The sequence below is a fragment of the Macrosteles quadrilineatus genome, unplaced genomic scaffold, assembly GCF_028750875.1.
Source record: "Macrosteles quadrilineatus isolate MER2022 unplaced genomic scaffold, UCM_ALF_1.0 Scaffold_8__2_contigs__length_117827958, whole genome shotgun sequence".
Taxonomy (NCBI): Eukaryota; Metazoa; Arthropoda; class Insecta; order Hemiptera; family Cicadellidae; genus Macrosteles; species Macrosteles quadrilineatus.
The window spans coordinates 44,317,511-44,342,353 of record NW_026542601.1 but is presented as its reverse complement, the minus strand read 5'-3'; the positions used below and the strand labels follow the sequence as shown (position 1 = coordinate 44,342,353).

Here is a 24,843-nt window from a genome sequence, read left to right as displayed (position 1 = left end):
AAATAAAGTAAACAAGCATTGGAAGTGTGTAAAAGTAATATCTCTGCAACATATCTAAGTATGTGATTAAATAAAAAATTAAGTATTAAGTATTAAAAAATTAAGTGATTAAGTATGTAAAATTAAGTATGTGATTGCTCTGAAGGCCTAAAACATTAAAAACTTTATATTATCTTTGATTGGTTATAATACAGAGTAACTTTAACACATTTATTTATCTTAATTTTGTTTGTTTCCATCACAAAAATCTTTTTTTTTCTAAAAAAATACTTTATAATAAATTAAGATGGTCAACATTTTTAACCCAACAATTTTAATCCTGTTTAAATAATGTTGTCATGATTTATATCCCTGGGGTTTCTTAAAAACATCCTTTAAACACAAACACTAGGGAAAATAAAGCTAACATATCTAGCAAATTTTGACTACAGTAAACATATTAATACAAATGCAACTTTTTGGTGGTTTGGAACAAAAAGTCAAATGTCTTCATTGACTTTTTAACATTTCACTTATCAAAATGTGTGGATTTTGAAGGAGTATGTAAATTTCCGTTGGCAAAAATGTTCTTCGGATCCAGTTGATTCTTGAAGGTACTGAAGAGTTCAACTCCTAGCTGAGATACAGTTTGAGGATACCTGCAAACAGATGGCTTGAATAACAGATTGTGTTTGCTTAAAATATTTCTGTCAAACATGTTTGTAAAATAAACTATCATACTAACACTACAACCGACAAAAAAGACAATGGTTAAATACAAGCTGAAAAATAAAATCCGTTAAAACATCAGTGCACACTCAAGATTGAGACAGGATCAAAAACAAAAATGTTAACTGAAAATCATAAATAAGAAGAATAACTACAAACACCTGGAAATAGTTATAGTTGCATCTTTGTATATACATGAGAGTTTTCTGCATCTGGACAGACTAGACCCACACCAAGAAACAGACTTTCTCTCCTACAACACTCGACATGGCTCCAAGTTTAACTTGCCTCTTCATCGATCTACTCTTTTGGAGAAAAATCTATCTTATACCGACTGCAAGCTTCAAAAGAATTTACCAGCAGCATCCATGAAGTTCCATGTACAGTTTTACAGGGGACAAACTGAAAAAAGAGTTAAAGATGTGGCTGAAGGGAAGACCATTTTACACATTGAACAAATTCCTAGATAACATCGAAGAACTTCTGTAAAAGCAGTTTTCCAAAAGATTTGAATCATTTTTGACACCATTGTAGTTGATAATGAATGTACAATAAAGATATTTTGACTTTGACAAAATAATATTACTAGTGTGTGAGATGAGAAAAAAAATCTCCAGAAGAAATTAGGATTCAATATTAGATTTCTAAGCACTACAAGAAATAACAAGAGATAGGCCTACACTAAAGTAAAATTGATTAGAGTTGGAAAATGTTTTGTTGAAAGGAGCATCAGCTTTTAAACAGTGTTGCTGTTATTCGTTAAAATTTCTCTGCAGTCATAGGGACGGAGGTTTCTGTGAGTGTTTAAATAACTCTATAGTAATACTCACCATCTCCGTCTCAGTTTTCCCACGCCGTGATGGTGACTGATGGAGCCTCCGCAGGCCACTATCTCATCTCTTGCTCTCTCCTCTATCAACTCGTAACTGCCGACTGGGTCGGCGAGTCCGCGCCAGTTGAATCCGAAGTAGAAGTAGACACAACAACCGGCGTCGTACGTCTGAGTCACGCGGCAAGAGATCAGATAGTACTGTATCCCGAGAGCTGCGGGAAAAAAATTAAATTATAAATAAATTGACTAGACACTACCAAATACCCCCGCCGCAGCAAACCTGCAGACTAAGCGAATTTCCATTTCCCTGAATGGATTTACACTAAAATGTCTCCTTAAAATTATCACATTTATTCCCTATTTAAATAGAATCAGTTTAAAACATACTTAGGTTTGCTGCAACAGGGAGGGTAAAAGTGTTTTTTATGTAAAATGTTAATAGTTAGTAAGAAATAAAAACATTTTCCAAATTTGGGCAAAATATGTTTATAAACAAGCAAACTACAACAGTTTACTTATTCTCCATAAGAATAACATGGGAATTTTAAATTTACAATTTTTTGGAATTTTCGCCGTAACCATTAGGCGCATTATAACGCTTCAATATACTAAATTATTTGTTTTTTTAAGCTCTACAAAATAGTTTCGAAAGAAATTGCAAAATTTTATGTTTTTTGGGTCAAAAATGGGAAAAACCCATTTTTACCCCATAAACCCCCGTTCCCATGGTCCGATCATGCTGGTTCGCGAACTCGTTCGAATAAACGTAGGTTTACACGTTTGTACCAAATTTCATCAAAATCGGATAATTTTTGCTCGAGTTATCGCGCTAACGGACACATATATATATATATATATATATATATATAAATAAATATATATGAATTTGAACGGATGGTGTTTTTGACCTCTAGGGACCTCAAAACGAAAAAAAAAATCGGTCCCGGGTCCAGGTCTTACCGTGAGTACTACGGTAATAGCTTATTCCCTATATGGGAAATTCGCTAAAACATGTAAAATGAAGGATGTTTTCAATAGCCACTATGTTAAAACAAGTTTAACTGTCGCGCATCCAGAAAATAACACATGTGCCATTAAAACCCCCTTTAATAGTTTACATAGATATTAGTTAACATAAGTCAGTAAAAACTACAAAGTACACAGACATTGGACACTGTTACAAAATGAACAGCCTTAAAGAGAAAAAAAACCAGTAACAGGCACAATAAGAAAGAAAAGAATATCTCATTCTTTAGACATTATTCAGGATATGGAGGAAGATCCTAAAAACTATGTAATAGCAAAATCAACATCAAATGGATGATAGAAATAAAAGAAGATATGAGAAAGCTAAACTTTTTACTGAAGATTTAAAAAAACAAGAGTTATAAACTTTAAGCATAAAAGACAAACACACTAAACCACTAAAAATCAAAGCACATAAACAAAGGCCAGGTAGGGCGATTTCAGAGGGAGAAAGAGCACTAAGGCATGCCAAGGCAAAAAATTAATGGGAGAACGACAGAACATAAAACAGTAGACATGAAAAAAGAAGAAATCACAATCTTATAAAAGTCTGATAACATCCAACACTAGAGGCGTGACTAAAATACTTCATTTGAAAATTTAAATAAAACGAGGTGTTAGCCCGTCCTACGTACGGGAATTCAGTAGTCAGTTAAAACCGTGTACAATTCAGATCAGCTAGTTTACACAAATAAAGGCAAATTTTCTTGCAGTTTTAATGTAAAAAATCATCTTGTAAACAAATGTTGTGTGACCAAATATGTTTTTATTCCTTCATAGGCCTATACGATATGCATTTTAAATCCTATAATTTTACAATAAAACAGTAATTCTGCAATTTTTACGATGTGAAAAGCGTTGTAATGAGATTTGCAGTCGATTCGCACAGACACACACTGATTATAAGTAGCCTACGGTAGAGAGAGTAATAGTCAATTGAGAAGTGTACAGACCTAGTCAACGATACCACCTTCCATAGCATACCTGCCTCTTCCATAATTATTATCACCAAAATACAACTACTATACACAATTTCCAGTAGGTCTGAATAGAAACGACCAAAAATAAAACGATAATATCCAATAAAATTCACAGTACCTACACATAATTTGACTTTGGTGTCCTAACATCAAAACTAATCGTCACACCTATCCTTTATATCAATTTCACTGCATTAATTGCTAAATAAATAAGTGTAAACAAAGAAAAGTAAAAACAATAACAGTTTGTTTTGAAACAGCTGTTTGGTTCAAATAACATTCATTTGAAAAAAACGAACTGGTTACATGTAGCCCGAAAATAAAAAAGTAAACACGCTAGTAAAGCTAATGACGTAATTGTCAATGTTTATTATCCATACCGTTATCAGTACTATCCCTGATAATTAGCCACCCTCATTGAATAAACGTACATCGTAATTTCCCATATTAGTTAATTTAAACTACAATATATTCATAGTTGAAATAAAAGTGATATTTTCACTTGGCGCTGAAATAGGCGCCCCTAAACGTAACCACAACTGAACACGATTTCATAAAAGGATGGTTTGTCTAATTGCAGTATCCTAGGTCAATGTTGACGTTGTGTTCAATCTATGTCATCCATCTGTTTATCTTTGTATAAAACCCGGCTGAGGTTGTGGTGGTAATTTAAAATCGTGATTCCTGATTATTCTTGATCTTCTTTTTATGACATCAATATTTCCGGGCCTAATCCAAACACAGTTAAGGCAGAATAACATTAATTGTAAACAAAAAGCTACCATTAAGAATTAAAACATGTAAACATTGTTATTTTTCTAATCTTTCCTTGAAAAGTGGAGCAGTAAAATAATTTGTATTTATCCTTTTTTTATTAAGACTCATGTACAGAGCCTCGATTTGTACTGTGGTTTAATTAATTTTGGTTAAAACTGTGGTCTAATTATCTCTACTAATCTTACTTATTTCCTATAATCAATGACATAATAAGAGTAAATAAAATAACCTCATAGTTCCATAGTTTATATTTAACCAGCTGTTAGTTAAAACAAATTATATTGCTCTAAAACAAATCGAAGATTACAAAGATTGCTTTAAAAAATAATTTGAACATCCTAGTATTTTACTATGTATATTGAATTAATCTGTCATCCTCTAATAGAAGAATTGAACGTATCAATGATTAGCATTACACATAGTATAAATAAGTCAACCCTAAGTATGTCTTTACATTTTTATCCAAATGCTGAATTTGTGACACAAAAGCTGAATGTTTACAGCTGTTATGTTAAGCAAATTATTTTATGCCAAAAGCTAGTTTAGAATCTTAGCGTCGGCTGCTAGACTTTTTAAAAATTAAAACTAAATTTCTAAAAACTGGGACCCTAAACTAAAATTATGGCTTCAACATTCCCTAGTTCTCAAAATTATCTTTCTTTCAACACAAAAATCATGAAAATCCGTCGAGTGGTTGATTCAGAATCGTGAAATAAAAAAAAACTGTTTCGTTTTAATATTATAGATTCATTGATTGTTAATGCCCAAAGTACTCTGGTATGGAAGTAATTATTCTGCCTACAATACATAGCATTAAGTTAATAAAATATTACCTTTACACTCTTGTGCTATCCGATGTTTAACATTTCTACACAGCATCAGAGTGTTATCCCACGGCACAGATGTTTCAAACGATTCTGCTACAATTCCGTACTCCAGAGCCAAGTCCTACAACAATTTGAAGTTAATATTAGATTCATTAAACGAATGAATGCAAAAATGTTAAAAAACAAAACATGCATTTTAGTAGTGAGCTCTTTACAAGACTTAATTTACCTGGTCAAACATTTTTTACGTAATTGTGCATAGTGTGCTTTTGGGACTTTACTGAGATTTATTTAAAATTAATGCACTTGTCTTTGAGTCAGTTTGTTTTTACTTTGGACTGGCAACTTGATGACAGAAGAGAACTCAATAGTCTAAAACAACAGGAGAATCTTGCCTATCTATAATAATGGAACAGAGGGAAGACATGGATAACTGAAAACTATGGAATACACAATTTTTATGAAAATTAAATGAACAAATCATGGGTTGAGAGGACGTCGCAGCTGGTGAACTCACATTTTATTTTCATTTTTTTCCAACAGACATCTCCATTTTTCAACGGACATGTAAAAGTCTTTGTTTTGTAAATACCAATTGGTAAATGTTTATTTATTCCAACCTGTGTTTGTGTATTGTGCATTAATGTCAACTCAACAACGTCCAATGGACTGAATATTTTGCACTGAAGCCTGATAATAGCACATCAATGTGCTGAAACCTAGGTCGCAGAAAATCTTTATTTGAATTGGGTGACTGAAAATATTTAAACCATTATTACTTCTTTCAACAGATCAATTTGAGTAAGATCAAGTTAAAAATCTGCTTTTTTACTGCTACAGAGCCAACTCACCCTAATATAAGCTATTACGAAGGTCAGCGTGTATCCTCTCTCTCCGTTGGTCTCGCCCGCTGCCATTCCACCAACTTGGGACGCAATATTGTATATTTTCTTCTCTTGAACTGCCACGTCTTCAGGTTCACCTAAAATTTATAGTTAATAGTTAATACCTTAATTGGTTGTTGTGACATTATTTGGTGAAGGTTGCTTTAGGATTTTGTGCAGGACAGATTGAACAGCAGCATTACCTGACAGATCAAACTAGTTGAAAGCACACAAATAAACAAAACACAGAATTCTCGGAACTACTAGCTCCTTCTTTAGTTGTGGAGTGTTTGTTCTTACTATAGGATATTTTGGTTTCCATAGTTGTCCAGGGGAGTGAATCGTTTCAAAATTCATGTGTTTACTTGTAATTTCAACTGTTTTTGTCAGTGAAATAAGACTTAACTAGTTGACCTGCCCGTGCTTCGCTACGGGGTGAGAATGCAGAAAAGAATAGATTGGTTTTACTTTAAGATACTATAATATACTGTACTATAAGGAACAGTTACAAAACACTAACCAGGAAACGTATAAACAAAGGCTCAATCATACTTATTGATTATTTAAATGAATATCTCTTAATGTATTATAGTACCATCATTTTATATAGTGTATATCATTTAAAATATATGCAAAGGTATAACTCATTGACCACATGGCACCAAGAAACAATTCTCCTTGTAAACAAATTAAATTAAATAGCAGAACAGCATTTCTAAAAACAGCTGGAGTTTCATAACAATATTTGTTTCCCATGTTAATCTTATGGAGAAATACGAAACTTTAAAGGGCCCCAGGGCCTCACTCTAATTATTTCCCTATAAAAAAAGTTTCCTGCACAACTTCACGTTACACTAAGAATAAGAATAAGAATCATTTATTCCATTGATCTTTTTACAAAGAAATAGGACACGTCATATACATTACAAAATAATCATCCAAATACAATCAAGTTTCTGATACATCCAAATAATATAAAAAGTACAATTAATTAGGTATAATAGCTTATTTTAATTAAAATTTACATCAAAATTACACTTTATAAAGTCACTTATGCTGTAGAAAGGATTTTGAATTAGCCAATTATAAATTCTATTTTTGAAAATATTGTAATCAACAAATTTTGCACTAAGTTATCAGGTAGTTTATTAAAAAAATGAATTGAGTTAATTTTGAAAGAGTCACCCGTTTTAGCCAGTCTATGAGGTTTCATGCTGAGCTTGCCTCCACCCCTAGTATTGTACTCATGAGTGTCAGATCTAAGGGGGAAAGAATGCAAGTTTGACTCGGTGTAGAGTAAAACTTGAAAAATGTACAAATTAATTACTGTTGGAATTTTTAATTGTATGAAAAGTGGTTTACAATGAGATAGGGATCTTGAATTAGCAATATTACGAACTGCCTTTTTTTGAATCGTCAAAATATCAGCTACATGAGGGGAATGTCCCCAAACTAGAATGCCATAGAGTATGTGGGACTGAAACAGACCAAAGTACGATAGTCTCAAATATTCTTGGTTAACAAATTTTTTTAATTTCCATAATAAGCAATCTACTCTTGATAACTTTTTGCAAACCGCCTCAATATGATTTGACCAACTTAATTTTGAATCAATGTGAAATCCTAAAAGCTTGACAGAATCTAGACTAATTTCCTGCTTGAGACTCAATGTCAAATATTGTGTCTTTTCAAGATTAGAATGTAGCTCATTTGAAGAAAACCAAGCAAGAGCCTGTTCCTGCAGTGACCTGTTTCAGGTACTCTTAAGTTTTTGTGACTGGCTAGTAAAGTGGTGTCATCAGCATAAATTATTGAATGGATATTGAGATTTTGAGACAAGTCGTTTATGTATACTAAGAAAAAGAAAGGGCCTAAAACAGAACCCTGAGGGACACCGGTCTTTACAGGTTTCATAGCAGAACATTTATTTTTAACTGATACATACTGTTTTCTGTCATACAAATATGATTGAATAATTTTTATTGTGCCATCTTCAATGCCATAATATGATAATTTACGTAGTAATACATCAAAAGGAACACTATCAAAAGCTTTACTGAGATCACACAAAACTAGCGAAACCGACTCCTTATTTTCAAATGCATTTAGTGATAAATCTGTTAAGTTAAGTACTGCAGAGGTGGTAGACTTACCAGGACGGAAACCATGCTGGCATTCAGAAAATAAATGTTGGGACTCGAAAAAATAACTAAGTTGATTGTACATTAGAGATTCAAATATTTTAGAGAATATCGGAATAATAGAGATAGGTCTGTAATTTTGATGTAAATTTTTATCTCCTTTTTTAAAAACTGGAATCACTTTAGATATTTTGAGCAATGAGGAAAAGTATCCTTCTGACATACATTTGTTAAAAATAAAAGCAAGTGGCTCACTTATTATATGGATGGTTTGTTTCAGTATTGTGTTAGACAGCCAATAATAATCCATTGAATTAGAGTTGGAGAATTTAGATACTACTTGTATTACATCAGTTGAGGAAATTTCTGACCATGTGAACATTGTTGTGTTTTTTGGAATACTACTCAAGAGTTCTACTGGATTATTGGGACCGAGATTAGTTCCTTTGCTTAACTGATTTATTGAGTCTATAAAGAAATTGTTAAATTCATCCGGATCTAAATTGACATCAGAACTGTGAGTTGGAGAAAACTCACTGCTTATAACTTTCCATGCAGCCTTGCAGGAATTTGAGGCGTTGCTTATATACTGCTCTACAGCAATTTTTTTAGCTTGCAGAAGTTCTCTTTGATATAATCTTTTTTGTTGCAAATAAACATTATAAGCAGCCTGACAGTGCTCTGAACCTTGCTTAAGCATATTCTTATAAATTGTGTACAGAGTTAACATTTTACTTTTTGTTTCTGCTAATGAAGGAGTATACCAATTAATAATTTTGGATTTTTTACATGCAACCTTATCAGTTACTTTAATCAAAGGAGAACAAAAATGCCATAAATTAACATACTTCTTAAAAAAATCATCAAATAACGTCTGAACATTAATTTTATTTTGTTTAAAATCATCAATCATTTGCCAATTTTGTTTTTCTAAATTATATTTAAATAAGTCAACATTTTCATTTTTTTGTAATCTAATATATGTACTGCCAGGTTGAATTTTACTTCTGAGAGAGTTGGTAGCAGAATACATATTAAATAAAAGTGGTACATGATCAGAAAAACAGTGATCTCCCAATCTGATGTCAAACAGATTCCTATTAAAATTGACAATTATATTATCTATACAGGAGTTATTGCGAGTTGGTTGATTATTTGAAGGAAAGAGATTAAAAGATCGTAGAAGGTTTAAAAATCTTAGGGAAACTGTATTATTTTCACATCCAACACCCATTTCAATGTTGAAATCACCAGCAATAATAAGTTTTTGATCATGTTTTAGTATTTTTTTCAAGGCATGTTCAAATTCAGTCAGGAAAATATCAACATCACCATTTGGAGATCTGTAAATACTTAAAATAGTAACATTGTTATCGAGTAATTTCCAATGACACCAAAAACATGTCAATCGGTTCAGTAGTTTCAGGGGAGTAATTGTCACAAAAATGAAAAAAACCTGCTTGCGTATTAAATAAGTACTAGTGATCGTCCTGTGGTCGAAACTCGACCAAAAATAATTAATGTACAGACTTCTCTATTTTCTCCCCACACTGTAAATAAAACATGTGATTGGAATTTCTTCCATTTGTTTTGATTTTCTGTTTACATTTTGTTGTTATTTCGTCACCATCATGGCAACCCATATGGTCCATGTTAATTTTTTGAAGTTTTCAAATTAATTTTTTCTGCTTATTTGTTAGCCTATTTTTACTTTTAAAGGCATTCTGCACATCTACAGGAAAATATCTTTCCAACAGTATGCGTAGATTTTCCCTGCGATGCACACGAGCTGAGAAAAAAGGTTTTAAAGAAACATGCTTGCCTATTAATATATAGATAGATAGATAGATACTTTTAATTTGAATGGTGACCATACAAAGTAGGTAATTTAAGCCAAGTATGAATGGAGATGAGTGGCGCGATCTTGTAGTCTTTCAATTTGATGAACAGGTTACATACTTTATAAATCCGACAAACAGCTCATTTTTATTGGAGGTCATTAACATGTTTCGGCCATTGTCAAAATGTCGCAGTTGGATGGTGAAATCCTTGTCATTCTTTTCTACTAAAAGTACACAGACAAACACGGACGGGACGAAGACATTACGAAAACAAATAACACTTTTAATAGGCCTATTACGTAAACTACACAGGTTGTCAAGATCAGGATGCAGACTGAACTAGTTGTGCATTGTCGGTCTTGTTTTATCAGCTGATGTGGACTGCAGACCAATGGGTGTCGACCTCTGCCTTTGTTTTAAGATGTTATTGAAAATGTGATGGGATTTAAATTTAAGTTTTTCATTCAGAATTATACTCTCAATATTTTTGTTCTCATTAACCTGTGCCTTATAAAAATGTGTAAAATTCGTGTACGTGTTTTCAAAACTTTAAGACGCACCTAATGGGGAAGTTCAAGATCTTATATTAAGGACTGATGATGGCGATTTAACTTCGCCGAAATGCATATCCTGCAATAGGATTCTACAGGATCGACCGGCAGACACAGGTAATTTAACCTTTTATTGCTTATAAATTCATACTTGGCTTAAAATCTTTTGAATCGAATCAAAATTTTTTTGCTGCTTCGCACACCCCTTCTATTGACTTTATTAACGAACTCATATAAGCTTTATTGGCTACCTACGCTAAAACCCCTAAGTATAACCATAAAAATTGTAATGGGTTTGTACTACTTTCCTTAAGTCTTAGTATTATACCTTCTAAAAATTCTACAGGCTTGGACACAAAATAACCTATCTTGGTTGAACATTTTTAGTGACAGGGAAACATTCAACATTTTTGGGAAACTTTTGGAGCTAGTACTATTTCCCACTCAGCCTGCTGTTCAACCACCTAAAAATCCAATAACCAAACAACCAATAACCATGTAAACTACACCTCTCCTAAACCAATAACCTACTATTTTCTTCCCAACTGAAAACTTCCTTTGTTGAAAGTGCTGTCAGGGACGATAAAATATGCTAACTTTGTGTATTTTAGTTTTTTAACATAAGTGTGCACTTTCTCATTCAAGTAAGCTTACTATTCTAAACAAAACATGAAACCCTAGGCCCTTGTGCTCTATGTTACATCCTAAATCTGTCTACCTTCAAACAGAAGAGTAGCGACACACACTTGTTCCAGATCGAAACCTTTCACTTTGGTTAGCAAAGTCTTCTTGACAGTTTCTAAGATGGCTGTCCAGTAGCCACTGACTGGTCGTAGAGATTGGCCGAACTGGAACTGCTCGTTATCCATCAATCTGATACTGGCGGGTTGGCACCTCTGCAACAAACGTAAAATGTTACATACATAATTTGCCTCCAGGATTGATCTATTGACATAAAATGAGGTTACTAACCTGTCGTCAATCAATCCTCTAATGTCTTGGATGACTAGTTTCGGGGTTAAAACCCCATTTTCAAATCTCTTCAGTCTTCAAAAGTCAAACATGTTTTCTTGCATAAGCCGTCGTCAAAATTACTTCACACATACACATAAACACACACAAAAACACACACAAAAACATTTATATTTACAAATCATGTACATGCGCGTGAGGCCGGCCAAGGACAAAACCAGACTGCGGGGTTTGATAAGAGTGTAGGTTAGCCGATGCCTACTTGATGGTGTTGACCTTGGGGGTTTTGAACGAGAAGTTAAATTTTGGATCAAACATTTTATTTGATAGAGTGACCAAACTACAGAACAATAGAAGAGATAAACAGCTGGTTCCCCTTCCCCAAGGTCAACACCATCAAGTAGGCATCGGCTAACCTACACTCTTATCAAACCCCGCAGTCTGGTTTTGTCCTTGGCCGGCCTCACGCGCATGTACATGATTTGTAAATATAAATGTTTTCGTGTGTGTTTATGTGTATGTGTGAAGTAATTTTGACGACGGCTTATGCAAGAAAACATGTTTGACTTTTGAAGACTGAAGAGATTTGAAAATGGGGTTTTAACCCCGAAACTAGTCATCCAAGACATTAGAGGATTGATTGACGACAGGTTAGTAACCTCATTTTATGTTAAAATGTTACAGGAAAATTGGAAATTTGATTGGTTTTACTTTCTAGTTCTAGTTTTACTTTCTACGTTCTTATGTTCTAGTTGCAACAAGTTCAATCATAGTGTGATAGGGTGGATCCAATTGGTATTGCCATTGCCATTGTTGGTATTTGAACAACCTAACATTACATAATGCTTAGTAAAATAAGATTAGAAATTGGACAGTATCTAAAAAAAACAACTACATATACAAAATAAACTTTGAAAAACTAGTTTGAACTCACCTGTCTCGCTACTTCACGCATACACTTCACTCCTGATTCAAAGTCTGGGAAAACAATGGACCCGTATTTCTTACACCTGGGGAGGGGTCGGATCTTGAGCACCACTTCTGTAACAACCCCTAGAGTACCTGTTGGAATAATCAAGGTCAGTTTCATCTTCCACAAAACTAATTTTGAGATTATCCTACAAATGAATTGGCAAAGGCAAGCTTGTTTCTTAAAACCCTTTTTCTCAGCTTGTGTGCATCGCAGGGAAAATTTAAGCATACTGTTAGAAAGATATTTGCCTGTAGATGTACAGAATCTCTTTATAAATTAAAATAGGCTAAAAAATAGGCACAAAAATGAATTTTAAATTAAAATAAAATTGACAAGGGCCTTATGGATTGCTATGCTGGTGACGAAATAACAACAAAATATAAACAGAAAGAAAATCAAAACAAATGGAAGAAATTCCAATCACATGTTTTATCAAGTTTTATGAGTGTGGGGTGAAAATGGAAAAGTTTGCACAATTAGATATTTTTGGTTGAGTTTTCGACCACAGGGTGACCTCTAAGTTAGGCTATATTTAAAAACAAAGAATTTTAAGTGCATCAACAACACTTTTCAGTCTGTTTTTATTTTCCAGTGACAAAACCGAGACATATTTAATACTACTAATCTTGATTTACAATTAATCCACCTAAGGGAATTTTTAGACAAGACTTCCCCTTATACCTAGAGGTGTGCGGATATCCGAAAAATCGGGTCAGATTCGGTTCGGTTCGGATATCCGTATCCGAACCGAGCCCAAATTTGATATCTGACACTGTCCGTTATATATCCGAATTTTTCGGATAGACAATATAATTTGACGTTTTGGACAGAAAACTAAATCTCCATAACCATCATTAGTTTCCCAGGACAAAATTACAGCAATACGTTTCCAACGACTTAACAGCAAACGGCAAAGAAGCCGTATGATGCAATACCGATAACTAGTTTAGCCGTTATCGGCTGTTTTGCTTTACGATTAGATTCATCTGGAACGAACAGACATAAAGCAGAAAAGAACTACCATGGTCAAATGAAAGTCAACTCGTGCTAGTCTCGCTCCTGACACTAGGGGCGCTGCGTAATAGTTTTTTTACAGTACTGTTTCAAAGTAGAAAAATCTAGCCTACTACTGTGATGTTACGTAAACAATAGATTTAATGTTTCCTGAAGAAGTCAGAATAGAAACAATAGAAAGGCAACACAATAGAAGGGTGGGAGGGGTTGGACAATGACCTCGAAAGGAGCGCGAGTAGTGAGTCAAGTAGGACCGGAGGGGGAAGGGGTGGGTAAGACCTTGAAGCTATATATAGACTTGCACTACTTCTCTAAACCTAAAGGACTGGCCGGCGAGTGGTATTACAATCACAGGACAAGATACGTTGTTTTTTCAGTATTCATTGCCCAGTTTGACTTTGGATTGTCTTATTGTGTAGAAACTTTGAATAATAAAAAATAAAGTTAGAACTAACCACGATTATTTAGCATTGATTGTGTACATATTAACACGTAGAGTGCGGCCGTTCCCGATTGGGTACGGCGCTTGGCCCCCGTACGGTGCGTCCGTACCCCATCGGGAACGCTCGGTAATGCCTTTTGTATATCTTCATTTTTGCTCTAGCGTCGGTCGAAAGCGGACCTATACGACGTTAGCGTGTAGTATGTGACTTGCATTTTGTTGTGGTGTAGGTTGGTAGTAAATTTCCCCGTAAAATTCCCGTCTGGCAATCTCAAAAGTCTTCTTTTTGTCCCGTCTTTTTCCCTCCATTTGGCAATACAATTCCAATGGGACCGGCTACGTTCCAAGCAGTGCTGCTATCTGTGGGTGTTTAGCGAACTACATCGACTCTCGTTGTAAAGCAGGACATCCCCTCACGTTATTTGCTATTCGTCAGACCAAAATTGAAAAGGCCAATCACACGCGGCAATCGGGTTTACTCGACGCTGAGGGCTGCGCCGCACTGGGGATACGCCCGCTATTTGACGTGCCGCAGCGAACGTGTTAAATGATTAAACGATAGGGACCATGGATATATACAAACTTTTGTCGTGACTTAAATTTCAACATCAAAATACAATATTGCACAATCGTGATATTTTAGGTCATTGACCTTTATTATACATCCGGTATTGCTGTTTCAGAAGAGAAGCACGTTGATAAATTATAAATTGATATTCCCTCTTTCTCTTTGTTCTTCTATTTCTTGGGTTTCCCTTCATCACGCATTCAAGAAGTTGCCATGGTTACTAATCCCATGTCGTTATCAGCTTTTGTGACATAGCGCACAGCAGGGGGTAAAACTTGACGAAAATCAGTTAATTTTTACCTATTATTTAATTACAAATGAATGTACTTGGTATTTGGTACTGTATTAATAATTGGTCAAAATGGACGATTTTTGTCAAATTTTACACAAAATTTATTGAAATTTCAAGGTGAATATTAATAAAACAATTATTACCAAATATTTGTATTCATTTAAAAGATTTCATTGTAGTTGTTAGCCTCCGGATTGCCAAATAATATTACTATGATACTATACTATAATATTAATATGAGTCTGGACTCAAACTCCACCGGGTTAGCGTCGTCTGTTTTCTTAACTGATCAGTTACCATAAATGTCTCGTATTCGTGTTTGTGTCGTGTTTAAATGTTTATTTATTTTCGTGTAAATATGACGCTCTTCGTATGAAGAAAGAAAACTGTCCTTGTGCAGCCTGATGATGGTGTCACACAGACACCAAAACTAGTTGTTCTAACAACAAAATTGGATTGCTTAATAGCAGGTATTTAAACCTTTTCTAATATTAAAAGATTTATTTGTGGTATTGGGTTCCACACTGAGTGCAGCAGAGCGTCACTAATGAGGGTCGAACCTTCTTGGGGGTGAACAATAGATGGCTTATCAGACCCGATTGTAGGATAACCTTTCCCAGGGTTTCCTGGCCAAGGGTCGGTCGTAAAATATTTCTGCGGGGGCGGCCAACCTGTCCCAGGGTGCATGAGGATTAGTGCTGGGACAGGTTGGCCGCCCTAGCCAAAATATTTAATGGCCGACCCTAGACTAGTAGAACCTGGGACAGGAGTTGAAAGTAGGTAATCATAAGATACCAGTACTTAACTGAAGCGTGCATAAAATTGATATTTCTAGGCTGCAACATAAGCTTCGAATACAAGTAACAATACTTTTAAGGAATATCTTTGCGTTTCCGGGATCAAACACCAGGACTACAAATCAAACACGGAGAACACAATATGTTGCAGGGACTAAAAAATTAATTGTCAGCTTGCTCATTGCGCTTCTTAACAATCAAGTCATTGTGAAAACCTTGGTAAAGTAGGCCTATATTAAGTTAGTGAATGTAGGTTTTTTAATTTACTTTTAATTTACGAAGAAAGTTAAAAAAATGAGTTTTTAAAATTCCTACTATTATAGAGAATATTGTAAAATGACGTAGTTTGCTTGTTTATGGATATATTTTGATCAAACTTGGCAAATTTATATATTTTACGAGGCTATTAATATTTTACAAAAAAACACTTTATTACCCTCCCTGTAGCAAAAAACCAAGGTACTTGTTAATCCTAATGTTATTTAAATAGATTTAATTGAAAATCCTACGAGGCACACGGAAATTAGCTTAGTCTGCAGGTATGCTGCGGCGGGCTATTTATTTGCCACTTAAATGTCATAGGACACAACTTCATAATAGATACGTTATTAAAAATTTTGCATTTATACAATTGATAAGTATGACGATTTCATAGGTGTTTTAACAGATTAAGATCATATGTCAACTTACTATTCATACTAGTGTTTCTACAATTAACAAAATTTATAATATAGAGGATACGTGAATACATATTTTACAGAATAACAAGTATGTTGATAATGAAGTAGAAATGTTATCAATATGCACCAAATGTAGCATTTTTTTATAAAATTGAGCATAATTGAATAAGCCACTCACAGATTGTGCTACGGCCTATACACCACCAGTCCTTAGTTATTGGAAGTGATATATTTCATTTGATAAAAAAGATGCTATAGCTTACAATAAGTCTTTCAAAACTTCAAGACCTAAATAGCTTGTATTAGGTCTACCGTATGAAAGAGGATAATATGAATAATACGTCTAATATAAAATGTGTTTACAAAATAAATAAAGATAAATTGTCTCATTTCCCATACAAGATCTGCATTATCCTATTTTTATGTTAATTTAAAGTTTTAAACGTCATTAGTGCAGTCAAACGTTTTGAACATTACACACGTAAAATAGACTTAATATTTTACTGTGGGACGATAGTTATTTGTGCAACTAGTGAGCAAAGTGAGCAATTGACTCACTCGAGAGAAATCCTTACTTACTTACGTAGGCGAGTGAGGAATGGTTTCTTGAGTGAGGCAATTGTACTTTGCACTCGAGTTGCACATTATATTTTTCCTACGGTTACCATAAAACAAATAAATTAGTGAATAAACGTAACATATTTTTATACAGAAGTGACTTTTAATATAACATTTAATGTGAAGTGAAAAAATACAACAGTACAACAGCTGACTTACAGCCAGTGCTGCCAACGTATTTCGCGCGCATACAACCTAGTCTGCATGTTACGCACTCACTATTTCGTGCGTTCACGTTGCAAATCTGGAGTGAGACAAAGTAATTAGAGTGAAACAATGTTAACATTGTCTCACTGATGAGCGAATTGGCCACTTTGCTTTCTCAAATCAGTGAGAGAACATGTACATTGTTAGGTAACTGTAGGAAATAAATATATATCACAAATAAAATCCGTAAACGCTAACAATTCCTTAAGGGAAATAATATTATCTTCCAGTGCATCGCAGTGCAAATGCTAGAAATATAATCCATTGCATCCCCTGTCACCTATCGTCAAACTCGATGATAATCCTGGCAGCAGGGGCTGCCAACCTGTCCCACCCCGACCCCTCATTAGTGATGGGAAAGGAAAGGTTGTCCATCCCTGCAAAACAGGCCAGAAATTCGCAGGTCAATTTTAACCCTGGGAAAGGTTTTCCGTTTCCCATCAGATCCGACCCTCCCCAGTGGTCTGGAGAAAGCTTGTAAACAAACTATTGCACAAGCGTGACTTGACATTGGGCTGCTTCAACTACAATTTTGTCAAATGAACTTTGATGTTTCAAAATCAAAAACAATAATTTGAGACCATACTGCATAACAACGATGGACTGCAATTGTTGAACATACAATCCATTTTTAACAAACTAAGATTATACGATTCAAATACAATTATAAACATTATCTTGGTATTTTACTTGGGGTAATGAAGTTATGTAGGCTAGTGTAATTTCGGTTCATCAAGGTTCTACTGAATTATGTTTGGCAGTGAATAAGTGTAGAATGAAATTTAGAAATTCAGGGATACACACCTTTTACAGAGTTATAAAGCCTAATTGCCCAACATTAAATCGTGAGCTAGAGCCCAGCTTAGTGCATTAGTGATGTTTTTTAAACTTGGCAAACCCGCAAAATGCCACTTAAGGCCAGTAATCTGTTCCAAAAACGTAAGGAAATACAATGTGAAAATAAACTTGAGATCGAACTCCTTGTCTTGTGAGAACCAGGAAACAACATAAAACATAACCTCAAGTAAACAAGCCCAAATGTTTGACATCAGTCCTGCTGAGCTAAGGTGTTGTGTGAAGATTTCGGCTGCTAGAATTCAAGCAACCAGCTTTTGAAAATAAATGTTGTGAATTGTGATTTTCAAGAGAGAGAAAACTGTGGACTTGGCTAATTTGAAATTCTATGATTCAAAATTGTCATTTAAGTTGATTTACACCGCTTTACATTGTTTTATAGGTTAAAAATACATATGCAGCTTATTATTAACCGCGCCGAACTATCCGAATCCGAAAATATCCGAATCCGAACTTCCCAATATCCGATCCGATCCGAACCGAGCCTCAACTATCCGACCCGAAATGAAATTTAACTATCCGCACACCTCTACTTATACCCCTTATATCCCTCAGGTGGTATGATCCTGAGGGCAAAAAATTGGCAAACCTAGTCATAAGAAAAACTGCTAATATTTGTAGAGGTTCCAATTAAACATCTCTTTATTCCAAGAAAAGATAAGTAAATGATCAAGTGTGTTTCAAATGTCAAGTAATATGAATCAGCAAACTCCCACAACTGTTAATAGTGAGGGTTAAGCTGTTCGGTTATAGGTTTTGTTGTAGATTAAATTTAAACTACGCCAACACACTTGTCGTAGTTTGACCACCTTAATTTAGGTGAAGATGGGTATTGAAAGAGTGAGATCATATGAAGTGGTTGGTTGAGCGGTCGGTGAAGTAGATTTGGACAATTTCCTGAAGCTCGTTGAATACTCACCTTCACTGCCCAATATGACATGGTTCATGTCCGGTCCAGCTGACACCCGAGGTCCCAGACAGCTTCTGTCCAACGTCCCTCGAGGTGTAACCATCTTCACCTGTACCACCAGGTCCTCTATGTTGCCGTAAACGTTCTTCTTCATCCCCGACGCCCTGGTGGCGACCCACCCTCCAAGACTACAAATGGAAATATATGATTGCGGAATTAGTTTACATTTTAAGGTTATTCGAATGGAAATTTTATACCATCACGGTAAGTGTTTTTAACTACAGTCTACATATAAATTCACCCAATTAGTCTATCTAACATATCTTATCAGGTGTAAGGCACTTTTTTCTCTTAAACAGATACAGTATATTACACAACACAAAATAATACACATCCAGGGTAGGAACCAGCAGCCCGGCTTGGGCTTCAGGAAAGAGAAAGTCACCTCCACTCCTATATCGCCACCACCCTGTTTAGCTCAATATTTTGGATTGCGTGTCTAGTTGGTTGTGTCTGCGAGTATGTTGTATGCTATTTTTAGACTAAAGTAAAATTATATCATGGTATCAAATCTCACAAGTAACATAGTTTTCTTGGATTCAAACAAGCAAATGTTGCACAAGTGTATTCCAGTACCGGTAAATAACGTCACAACTAGCACTAGCAATACTAAACATTTTCATTTCACTAGCAAGCGAGTATTTACTAACAGTGCTAACTCACTAGCTGCTAATGTTTGGTCTACACTTGGCTAATTTACTACACTGCTAGTAGCTTTTCACTAATACTGGCCCTGTCTGATTGAGTCATGCGACAACTCACCTAGAGAACTCGTAGGAGTCAGGCTCGTGGCCGCAGGTGAACCCTCGAGCTTGCAACTCCCTCTCCAAATCCTGGCCAAAGATACCGGCCTCAAAACAAGCCGTCAAGTTTTCCACATTCAGCCAAAGCAGTTTGTTCTAAACAATAGATGAACATATTATAACTCTTTGTTTATATTTCAAAGGAAAGCTAAGTTAGCTAGTTAAGAAATTGAGAGAGTTAATTTTCTTCAAAGAGTAGTCAAATCACGAATGAAATATCAGCGTTGTTTGTTTCCTTTTTTCGTGTATCTATTAGCCCATGGACTATAATTTTCTCATCTGTAGGTAGATTCAAACTCTTCCTTACAAAATTATTTCTTTTCAAAATATTAATCACTTTTTGAAGTTTAACTTTCATGGATGGTAGTTTTACAGGGGTATTTCCCGGGGGGGGGGGGGGGGGATTATGGGATTTTTACAGACATTTTTCATGGAGTAACAAACAAGTTTTAAATATATTTTCATATCTGTAATCTTATCCAGTCCTTATTTTATTTTTTAGGCTATACGGTACTACATAGGCTCTCCAATATCTTTTTTTCTAATAGACCTGTGTGAAACAAAATTAATAGGTGTCTATACTTGTGACTAGTGATGGGCGGATCCAAGAAAATGTCGGTACCGGATCCGGATCTTGAAAAAATCTGATCCGGATCTTCGGATCCAAATACAAATACGTTTTTTTTCTTTTTCAAGGGTGGGTATAAGTAAAATAATTCATATGGCTAGGCTATGTCAAAGACTGTGTCCATATAAAAACACTTAATATGTGTCGTTATTGAAAACAAAGTCATCACAATTCGCAATGATTATCTGATTATCGATCGTAATTTTGAGGAGATACGAAAGAGACAAACTACCACCTATCGCGTTGTCTTTCTAACACAGCTATTCGTATCATAATCTACAACGCAGTGCGAGTGCGTGATTGGCTAGTCGCTATGACGACACACTGTTGCCGTGACAACCTACAGTGCGCACTGAGCACTGCGCCTTGTGTGGGAGGGAAGATTATACCAACAAACTATTTCAGGAATTCCATTTTGGGACGGATGAAAGATAAGTAAGAAACAAAAAGTGGTCACGTGTGTAAAATGTAGTGGGCGAGACAATAAGGCAATAAACGAGTATTGTCGCGTCGTTGTTCCTTGTTTGTTTACTTTTTCAGATTCCCTATCAAACGCCCCTATCTGCTATCTCTCTCTCCCCCCCTCTCTCTCTAACGATGTACTGGATACTGATTAAACAGATTGTGGTTGACGACTTTTCTACTTATAAGTTTCCCTGCGGTTATTTTAGTTCAATCAATCCCACAACCTTTCTATTGCTTATCAAAATAATTAATTAATCTGTTTTGTATTTTATTTCCTTTAAACCAACCCCTATTTACCATCTGTATTTTATAGAATAAAATGTTTGTTTATAAAGTTTGACTGGCCATACAATTTTGTACCTATTTTATTTTGTATAAAGTAACAGTTACTTTGATGATTATATATATCAATAAGTGCTGCGTGCTGTAATAAATGCTTTTTATTATCAAAATAAGTAATGAATTATTAATTTTTGATAATACATGGGTAATTGAATACCATAATGTCATGTAGTTTCCTATTTGTAACTTACAAATAATAATAATTGATAGTTAATTCTGGAAAATGAAAAATAGTGAATGCATAACCCTGTTGTCAAAACAGCAACGCGGGTGTAAGGGTTTATTGTTTCAGAGGCTAGGGTGTTTCAAGGACAAAGTGCTGGGCCTCCCGGCTCAGGGGGGGAGGGGTGGTGGTGAGACTGAGAGAGAAGAGGGGGAGGAAACTGGTTTTGGCTGTTTATTGATTAGTTCACCGACCCTTATTCTAGACAACAAAATTGAGTGACAGTGACAGTGTTAAATCACTGTTCTGTATTTCATTTCTTGTTTACTTTGTGTGTTATTCTATTAATTTTAGTGTTTTGGTCTATTTCCTCCTAGTCCCTTGCAAATTGTATCATAAATGCTAAATAATTGTGGTAAATTCAAATTATATTTTTGATTATTCAAATCTCCTACACAAAAAGATAAAAGTCAAACCAGGCAAGGAAAAAAAACCGGCTATTGTACCCCGTACCCAGCCATTTGGGAAGTGTGAAAGTCGTCTAAATATAGCTGAAAGGCTCACCCTTCCCTTTCCCCCTAACCCCCTACTCAATGTTGCTCGAGGTCATTGCACAACTTCTCCCTCCCTTTTATTGTTTTGCCTTTATAGTGTTTCTATTCTGACTTTTATAAACATAAATTTATTGCTTACAACAGGTCAGTAGTGAAATTTTCTATTGTGAAACAGCCTACTTTAAAACAAAATCACTACCGATCATGTTATTCTATTCTGTGTCAAGTTAGTAAACCATTGCCAGTCAGTCAGTCCGGCGACTGCTTTGAGTTGACCTATTCTGTCGTGACAGCACTGACAGCTACAAAAATAGGTTAGGACAACTACCTCTTGCTTATTTCTATATTAGCAACAGTAATACAATAGTAGTTTCTTAGAATCTACAGTAATACAAATTATTCATCATTTTATGTAAACACAAGTTACATTTCAACAAATATTGATTATTTACAATTTTAAACCAAACTGGTGAGTTCAAACATAAGCTCGAATTTCAAGGCTGTACTCTACTGGAACTCGAGATCTCGAATACTCGCCCGTTTTGTGTTAGTAGTATAAAACAAAATCGGATCCATTAAAACCGGATCCAGCCCAAGATCCGATTTTTTGTGGATCCGATCGGGCGTCGGTTCTAGCTCAGATCCGGTAGTCCGATATCCGGATCCGACCATCACTACTTGTGACGCATAGCGACACGCTATATTTTATATAGTGTGTGCATTTCGCGAAGCCGGGCTGCATGACCATCTCGTAGCCTGCCGCGACTGCATCAACACTCTATCCCCACCTTCCTACTCTTGTCCTCCTTCTGGTTCTTGGTCTACAATCCATCGAAGAGAAAACTGTGAAATTGCTAATACCGGCGACCGCAAACTGATAAGTTTATATTTAGTTATAATTATGTAGATATATAAGTTCCAATTATGGTTGGCTAAGTCAGGAAACAAGCGGGGAGCCCTTCTGGCTCACCCGACTATTGAAATGTAGGAAATCACAACTTTCCGTTCTTAAACATGAAAAACTAAACCACATGTTCCCAGAATGTAACTTAATAGTTATCAATCAATTCATACATATTTCACATATAGTATTCAATTACATAGCATTCATTCTCTCATCAATATTAGTAAGTAATTATCCATGTTCAGTTCATAGTTGGAAGGATAGGTCTACAGTTAAATATTTAGTTAAATTAGTGTAAATCAAAGCTGGCTAGGCAAGTGTTCTGATCTGGGTAAAAGGTCTCCGTCCCTCTGGTCCCCAGCAATCTTCCTAATTTTATTGGTAGCAGATTCAGCACGCCTGAATTAAGTTTGGTCCAGACACAGATATTCCTAATCTATTAGCATTACCCTGTTTATTCCCTCCTGATTACCCGAATTCCCACCAATGTATCCATCACCCCCATAAGTTCATCCCCTTAATCCCCCCTTCGGCTACAACTTTGTTTGAATATTTTATTATAACCTGAATCTGTATTATATAGCTGTATACAATTTATACATTATAAGTCAATGTTAGTAATCATTGGCTTTTTAGGTTAGGTTTGCATAATCCATGATTTTGTTAATCCACAATCACTCAGCCACTTGGTGGTTAATCTGGAGTCTACACTACTAGTAATACATTGAAGTAGACACATTTGTACTGTTACCATCTGTGATGTATCCAGGGCCGCAACGGTCCTGGCTTCGTCCTGAGGACACGATACACTGCCCGACACACTAGTGCCTCCTCCGTAAGGTATGATCACTACGTTGTGTTCGTCTGCTAACTTTACAAGCCTCTCTACCACGGCATGACTGTCTGAAACACAGTTGTTGATATGATAGGTTTGTCTTGTAATAAAACATGCATATGATAAATACAAACAATAAACTTTCAAAAAATTTGGCACCTCTTCCACCAGAGTTTTTCCACTAATCTACTTTTTTTCAACTTCTCTAGTAAAATGAGACTGGAACAAAAGTTTCAATAATAGATCTTTTTGGAAAACCAAAACACACTATTAGAATAAACATGAGGGAAACATATAAAAATACTCCATTATGTGTTTATTTCGGAGGCACGCACTGCCTAATGTATTCTAGCAAGCATCTAGGCCTATATTTTCCATTCTATATTGGTTGTGCAACATGTACTAACGTAGGTAACTAGATGCAACCTTGGACAGAATTCAAACGAACCATTCAGCTATCTTGTGATAAGATACTAAGATTCTGATTTCAAATTGATCAGCCTTGACATCTTAATATGTTTACTAGGTTAGATAATGTAATCTACTTACGTAAGCCAGGTGTCACTTATTGTAGATATTATTCATGCTGTACAAGTTTCGAGCCTAACACGGCTCATCTTCAGCAGCATTCTTGTAGGTAAAATTTATCACATCAAGATATGGCTGTCAACTATTTACAGGAAACACATAGAAATAAACATAGAACGTTTTAGCTTGCTTACAAATGTCGTCCGGTCGAGGTTTATCTAATAGAGCGTACGCTATGCAAACACATGTAAATAGCAAGCTAAAACGTTCTATGTTTATTTCTATGTAAATTTTACATACAAGAATGCTGCTGAAGATCAGCCGTGTTAGGGTCGAAACATGTACAATATGAATAATATCTACAATAATTGACACCTTCTGGCATAGGTAAGAAGATTATTATTTATAGAAAATTCTAGAAGGAAAATAAATTACTGTACTGCAGAACAGTTTTTCCCCCTAATACTGCCATTTTAAATTTAAATGAATAAACCTAAAGTAAGAAATAAAGGTGTTGAATTCATGGAAATAAACCCATAATTTTGTAGCCTCTGGTTTTATTAGTTTATTTTTTTCATGTTAAATTGTATACCGTAGTTCAAAATTTAAAATGTGAATAAAACATGTTTAAATCAATCAATCTCAATGTTCTAAATGTTCAATTTT

The 24,843-nt window shown here is 35.0% G+C and overlaps 1 protein-coding gene across 1 annotated transcript in view; it reads right to left on the bottom strand.

Annotated features, from left to right (window-relative positions):
• Positions 1-204: 204 nt before the first annotated feature.
• LOC129001465 (alkyldihydroxyacetonephosphate synthase-like) overlaps positions 205-24,843 on the bottom strand; it is a 36,588-nt gene continuing 11,949 nt past the window's right edge. Inside the window, exons 5-13 of the mRNA XM_054428762.1 lie at positions 23,566-23,717; positions 19,718-19,854; positions 18,905-19,083; positions 12,474-12,601; positions 11,286-11,463; positions 6,002-6,132; positions 5,157-5,271; positions 1,539-1,752; positions 205-638 (exon numbers count right to left, since the gene is read on the bottom strand). Of these exons, the coding sequence (XP_054284737.1) occupies positions 509-638; positions 1,539-1,752; positions 5,157-5,271; positions 6,002-6,132; positions 11,286-11,463; positions 12,474-12,601; positions 18,905-19,083; positions 19,718-19,854; positions 23,566-23,717 (1,364 nt within the window). The 3' untranslated portion in view covers positions 205-508. The remainder of the gene's footprint in view (positions 639-1,538; positions 1,753-5,156; positions 5,272-6,001; positions 6,133-11,285; positions 11,464-12,473; positions 12,602-18,904; positions 19,084-19,717; positions 19,855-23,565; positions 23,718-24,843) is intronic.